At 57.1% G+C, this 7100-nt stretch overlaps 1 protein-coding gene across 1 annotated transcript in view; it reads left to right on the forward strand.

Moving 5' to 3' along the window:
* LOC134434463 (olfactory receptor 14J1-like) overlaps positions 1–5633 on the forward strand; it is a gene marked incomplete at its 5' end in the record, with an annotated part of 36090 nt that extends 30457 nt beyond the window's left edge. The window contains one exon of the mRNA XM_063183117.1: positions 5490–5633. Within this exon, the coding sequence (XP_063039187.1) occupies positions 5490–5633 (144 nt within the window). The remainder of the gene's footprint in view (positions 1–5489) is intronic.
* Positions 5634–7100: the final 1467 nt, after the last annotated feature.

A 7100-nucleotide genomic window follows, 5' to 3' on the forward strand; every position in this document is an offset into this window, starting at 1 on the left:
CCACGGCTGCAAGGAAAGCTGCTCCCAAACCATGGCCTCAGCCTTCTCCAAGGGCATGGCCCATCCACGCCACAGCTGCTCCCAAGTGCTTCCCCATCCACACTGGACCATCTGGAATGCTTCCTCTGGAGAAACAAACAACACATTATTAAAAAGAGTTTAGAGACAAAAAGGGAAAACAAGAAAAACGGTAAAAACTCTTATCTGTTTCAGGGCCTTGAGGAAGGCCCAACCCCTACATGGTAGGGAAAAACCCAGCCATGGCTGTGAAAAACCTACACTTTCTTCCCCCCTGCACTGCCCCCCAAAATCACGGTGACCCTGAAGCAAACAAGGGCAGTGGAGCAGCCCAGCCCTTCCTTGCCTGCACAGCAAATCAGCTGTGCACAGGTTCTGGAGCCCCACCTCTGCTCCCACCATGGGTCTTTGTTTGTGTCGGGCTGGCTTCACCAGCCCCAGCCCCAGCCCGGGGCACGGTGGGTGCTGGGGGCTGTTGGCAGGGCCAGGAGCCCACTCCCATTTCGTACCCACCCCAGCCCATCCTCCCAGCCCTGCCAAAAGCATCTGGGCAGTGACTGAAGAATGAGTTGCATCTGCCCCAGCAAAGGGGAGCCTTTGGTTCCCCGCCACGCTGGGTCATGCCCACATCTGGCAGAATTTCCCCAGATGGGGACTCATCTGCAAATTCCCTGTGGAGTTTGGCTTTGAAGAAGGTGCCAGAATCAAAGTGCATCACCTTCAGCCTCCCGTGGCCAGGCTGAGGAAGAGCTTGTCACCCCTGATGTCACCCTCGCTGTCTCCAGCAGCAACAGCAGCATCCCCACCGGGTACAGCTTCTCCAGGGGCTCCTTCTCCTTCCTTGGGGGCAGACCAGGCTCTCAGGGCTCTGCCCAGGGCCCCAGCTGTCAGGGAACCAGGACACACAAAACCAGCTGGGATGGCGGCCACCAGTGCTGGGCAGAGCAGCTCAGCTCCAGCACAAGGGCTGTGTGTTCCCATCCCATGACCCCAGTGCAGTGACACTGGCAGCACAAAAAGCTCTGGGTTCCTTTGCTTCTCATTGCCAAGGCATATGTAGAGCAGGAACTTACCAGGGCCCTGGATCAAAGTGTGCCTGTGGCTCTCTCCCTTCTTCTATGGCAAAGGAATATCCCACATCCAAGGATCACAGAACAGGTCTTCCAGTGCGGGTCTGTCCAAGGAGTTCACGGATAAACACCACCTGATCAGGTCTTTGCACTCTGGGGAGAGAAAGCAGAAACTGACGGTCAGCCAGAGAAGGCTCCTGTCTGCTTTACCCCACTATTCCCGTGCCCAGGCCATGCTGGATGTGCTCAGAGCTGGGCCTAAACTTTCCCTTCAATTCCCTGTTTTGGAGGAGAGCAGGACATGTGCCACCTCCTCAGCAGCTGCCAGAGAGGGATGCCCATGACCTCGCTGCTGGCTCCCAGCACTGGCATTCCCCCCGTGCCCAGAGAAGAGGATCCACCTTGAGAGAGCCGTTGTGGCAGCGGGAGCTGGCCCCAGCTGAGGTTCTGGCCCCTTCTGAAAGGGTGCTCCCCGCAGACCATCTGGTGCAGCAGGATGCCCAGGGACCAGACCGTTGCTGCCTCGCCATGGTACCAGCCAAAGTCGTTCCATTCCGGGGGGCTGTAGGACAGTGTTCCTATGGAATACAGATGGAGTTCATCAGGGGGATGCTGCTGCTCCCAGAGCCTGGCCCCAGCATCCCTGCGGCTGCGGGGGCTGCATCAGGGGGACACAAGGTGACCACTGCCCTCTCGCCAGCACCTGGGACTTGTGCACAAAGTTAGAGTTGGAAAAGAAGCCTCTGGTGCTGGAAGAGGGCAGCCCTGGCTAGGCCCGACCATGACATGCAAAGGAAAAACCCACTCCATGCTGGGGAAAAAACCTGCCTTTATCCTCCCTGCCTACATTGCCCAAAAATATTATGAAGCCAAGGGAAACAGTGCGAGTGGAGCAGTCCAAGCCCTTCCTCTCATCTGCACACCAAAGTGGCTGGGGCACAGGTTCCAGCCCCCCTCTCTGCTACCCCCACCCACGGGGGTTTTGGTCGGGCTGGCTGCCCCAGCCCAGCCCCAGTCTTGGGCGGAGTGGCTGGCAAAGGCTGCCAGCAGGGCTGGAAGATGGCTGCCCACCCAGCCCCACTCTAAAGCAACTCAGCTGAAGACTCAGTGCCCTGACTGGTAGCAAAAGGGAGAACTCCCGCTGCCACAGCCAGCTTGGGATGGGAGATGTTGGGCCATGAGATGTCAGCAGCGGGAGCACAGCCCTGTGTAGGCTCACCTGCAAAGTGAGTGTAGACTGTGTCCTGCAGGTAGGTGCCACAGCCAAAGTCAATCAGTTTGGCCTGCCCGGTGTCCAGGTCAACCAGGATGTTCTCTGGCTTGATGTCCCTGTGCAGGACCCCACAGCTGGTGCAGTGCCGCACGGCCTCCAGCACCTGGCGGAACAGCTCCCGTGCCTCCTCCTCGGGCAGGAACCGCCGTGCCCGAATGAAACGCTGCAGGTCCTGACACTGCTCTGGCCACTCCAGCACCATCACGATGCAGTTGGGGAGCTCGAGCCACTCCAGCAGCTGGACCACACCGGGGAAGCCAGTGGACACCTTGGCCAGCAGCACGACCTCCAGGGGTGCGCTGGTGCCGTCGGGCTGCGGGAGGAGCACGATGCCATCAGTGGGGCTGATGCCATGCCGGGGCTCGGGGAGCCTTCAGCCAGCCCGGGATGCTCTGTGCCCTGTGCTGGCCCCACGCCCGCTCTCCCTCGGGGCATCCTGGCGGCTCCCACCGTGACGGTGCCCGGCTCATCCCCGGCCGGCAACCCCGGCTGCTGGCCCCGCTCACTCACCAGCTCGCCCCAGTGCCGGACGCGGTTCCATGGCACCCTTTTGATGGCCACCTGCAATTCAAGGGCAGCAGCGGGGTGAGCTCGCTGCCCGCACTACGAGCCCCATCCTCCGCCCTCTGCCCTCCTCCTCTTCCATCCCCTCCTCCTGCGCCCGCCGCCGGCCCCGCCGCTCACCGGGGCGCCGTCCGAGATCCTCGTGGCCGCGAAGACTCTGCCGAAGCCGCCGCGCCCCAGCAGCGATCCCAGCCGGTACCGCTCCTGCAGGGCCTCCTGCGCCGTCCCTGCGGGCGGGACGCGGCTGTCAGCGCTCGGCCCGGGGCCAGCCAGGGCCCCCGAGCGCCCCTCACCCGCCCCGGGCCGGCCATGCCCAGGCGTTCGCTCCCGGGAACGTGGCACGGGAGGCTCGGGGCCGGCGGCCGCGCTGCCGAGCGGCGGAGCTCGGGCCGGGGAAGCCGCAGCGGAGGCGGCGGCGGCGACCGCGCCGCGTGTCCTCCACGGGGTCCGGGAGGCGCCGGGGCCAGGGCCAGGGCCGGGGCCGGGGCTGGGGCTGGGGCCGGGGCCGCGGTCGGGACTGGACCCTGAGTCGGGTCCGGGGCCGGGCTCGGGCCAGGCGGAGCCGAAGGGTGGCGATGTCGCCCCCGCCCCAAGCACTGATGCCCGCCCAGCAGCGCCACCGCCAGCACGGCCAGAGCCGGGCGGAGGCGAGACCGCGGCGGGACGGCCGGGGCCGGGCACGGGGCAGCCCCGCCCGGGGCCGGGGGCGGGCCGGGGGCATGGCCTGGCCCTGCAGGGGGGAGGGAGGCGGGGAGAGGAGAGGGACGCCGGGCAAGGGACCCCGAGAGAAGGGTGCCCGACAGTGGGAAAGGGAGAGAAAGAGAAAGAGCGAGAGAAAGAACGATTTTTCTAATCTATCTGCTTTTGCTGCTGCCGCCGCTTCTGCTGCCGCTGCTGCCGCTGCTGCCGCCGCTGCAACTGAGGCACCGGGGCCGTTCGTCCCCGTGTCCGTTCCCCGCTCGCCCCACGAGCCCCACGTTCGAGCCCCGCACGCCCCGGGGACAGCCCCTCCGTCTGCCCAAACACGGGAACTTTGCAGTGCTGAGCCCAGATGCAGAGCCCTGACTCCTGCACTCTGCCACAGCGATGCCCTCGCTTGCTGCTGTGCATTGTCCTTGCTGAGCGTCAAACACTGTCGGGCCACCTTCCCTTGGGGTAGGATTCCTACCTGAGCCCAGTACTGCACTTACATCTCCAGTGTTGCTTTCCTGTAAAAACAGGGGAAGGAAAACTGTGTGTGGCTTATGGTATTTTGTAGCATCTAAAAATCACTAAGTCACCAATTTTAGAGGTGAGGCGCATCTGGAATTATTGGGCTGGAGAAGCAGTGCAACATGGAAAAGGGGACTATAGAAATAAACAGAGGAAAACATCTTGGATTGTTTCTTTCATTTTCATTTCACTTCTGGAAAGCTGTTTAAGTTTTCCAGGAATCTTCTCCTGTCTGCTCTTCCCAAGAACCTCTCATGGAGAACAAGGTCAAGCTTCTGTCACAAGATTGCCACCAGCTGCAGCTTCTCTTGGCTTTCCACACTGCGCAGTGTGTGCAGCAGGACTTTTGCAGCAAAGCAGTGTGAGATGCAAAGCTGTGTTTCATGTCAGGTACAAACAGGCGACGTGTATTTGTGAATGCGAAATGTGTGGACCCCGACAATGGGAGAGCTGTGAATTCTAATATTAACTGAAGAAAATAAAGCATGGAAAAAGGCTTTTGAACTTATCTTTTGTTTGCAATTAACCCTGGTTGATTTAAGAGCACTGGAATTAAGGTGTTAAAGATGTTGCTTTTTGCTTGCATTTAATCAATAATAAGCTCTGCAATAATAACCTTTTGAAGTGTAATTTTAGAGTATTACTTTTATCCTTGAAACTATAGCTTTGGAATATATATAAAGGAAATATGCTTATCTCACGCCTTATTGAAGCAGAGAAAAACAGCTTGAGAAAGGAAGATGAGCATCACCTCAAGGATTTATGGTTTCGACCGAAGGGAAGCTGGACATCACTGTTATGAGATTTAGAGTCTCTGCAGGTCAAAGGTGGACACATCTGGGAAGCTGGACTCCACCAGATGGGATTCGTCTTTCTTCTTTCGGAAACTGGACCGTCACCATCTGAGAATACTCATTTGAGATACATCCTGAGAAATTAAAATCACAATAGTGTATAGAATTTTGATGTAGTAATTTGGAATAAAAATTGCTGATGAGTAAAAGGTTGGAAATAAAAATTGCTGAAAAAAACCTGATGAGTACCCCTATAAATACCTGTAACCCTCAATTATCGGTGTGCAGTTTGAGGGAAAACTTCCCCCACTGTACACAGAGCTGTATTGCTCATACTTTACCATATTAAATAATAAATTGATTGCTGCTTGAATATTGGCCTAGTGAAGCTTCTTATTCATAACAGTGCTGAGCAACCACATCACAGACTTCCCGCTCCAGCTTATGTGAAAGGGGTTCAGGGGTGTTGTGAGTGACACCCCTGAGCATAGGGAAAGCCTGGGAACCCCCTGGCAAAGCCACAGCACCTGCTGTGTCCTGGTCCTTGGGGCCCCACAGGGACAAGAGCAGATGATTGACAGGGAGACAGGTCAACACCACTCCCCCCTGCACCCCCTGCAGCACTGGCAGAGCCAGAGGAGGCCGCTCCACGACCCAGCAGATGCCATGAAGAGACAGGCTCAGTCATCTTGTCAATCTTAGTTTTGGCTTCTCGCCAGAAACGCTCGGGGTTCCTCAGACACACAGTCACCTGGCACGAGGGAAGCGTCCACAATATCAAAGAGGAGGGGCCACGGCCCCCGGAACCCACCAGCCTCCCACCGGCCGTGTCGGCATTCACGCTAAAGGTAAATACCTCAGCGCCCTGTCATGCCACAGTCCTGGCAGGGGCGCCTTGGTGGGCACAGGTTCCAGCATGGCCTGCAAACCCACTGCGGGCTGGGACAATGTGACCGTGGTAACAGTGGTTTTCAGGATGAGAGAGAGACGAGAATGTTGACTCCATGATCTGAAGGCTTGATTTATTATTTTATTATATATGTACTACATTATAACTAAACTAAAAAGAAATAGAAAGCAAAAGGTTTCTCAGAAGGCTTAGCTAAGAATAGAATCGAAAAGAATGAATAACAAAGATCTGTGTCTTGGCAGAGAGCGAGACCCACCTCTGCCGTGAGTGGTCAGTAAATCCAAACATCCACAGGAAACCAATCACGGATCCACCTGTTGCATTGCACAGCAGCAGATAACCATTGTTTACACTTTGTTGCTGAAAGGTCCCAGCTTCAGCAGGAAAAATCCTAATGAAAAGATTTTAATGAAAAGATGTTTGCGACAGGACGAGACCGGCGAGGGGCCCCTGTCCCCAACATGGAGGAGGGGAGGGGTGCCAAGAGAGGTGCAGCCTGTGGAGCCGCATCACTGCAGAGCGGCACAAGGGAGCCTGGCACAGCCAAATCCACCCCAGGGGAACCATCACCATCCCCTGTGTTGGACCCGTCCCTCAGCACATCGTCCCAGGATGGGGAGAGAGCTCCACATAACACAGAAACTCAAACTTCCCCTCGTCCATGTCCGAGACCCCGAAGGGGTCCCCTGGGAACTCCGAGGGGTACAAGAACCAGACCCCCGCCAAAGATCCTCACACTTTTTCCACTGCACCAGCAGCAATCCCACCTCTACAGTGCAATCATCAAAGAGGGCCTCCATGCGGCGGACCCCCACGAGAGACCACTCCTCCTTGGAGAACACCTTCCCAGAGTCCGAAAAGAGCCCTCGCTCTAGGGCCCACAGAAACAATCGCTCAAAATCATTCCAGGAAATAGAAACCTGTTTCCACTCCAGAACCCCCCCTCCAGAGGTCCAAAATGAGGGAATCCTTCTCGAAACCCACAGAGGTTGCCATCACCCCAAGAACAGCAGGCAAAGCACCAAAGAGGGGCGACAATAAAACCTCACCGGCAATCCGGACTCTGTCTCAGCCTAGGCTGCAGTACACTTTGTCAGTCACCTGATGTCACTAGAGGACAGGAAAGAACAGAAGCACACATGGCTGTTCTCAAGGTGAAGGAAAAAAGGGAAGTTTATATTCTGACTCCAACATTTATAGTTTTCCAAAAGTGACAGCGGATTGGAAGGTGACAGTGCCACCTCTCCAATGATACTGGT

The sequence above is a fragment of the Melospiza melodia genome, unplaced genomic scaffold, assembly GCF_035770615.1.
Source record: "Melospiza melodia melodia isolate bMelMel2 unplaced genomic scaffold, bMelMel2.pri scaffold_37, whole genome shotgun sequence".
NCBI lineage: Eukaryota > Metazoa > Chordata > Aves > Passeriformes > Passerellidae > Melospiza > Melospiza melodia.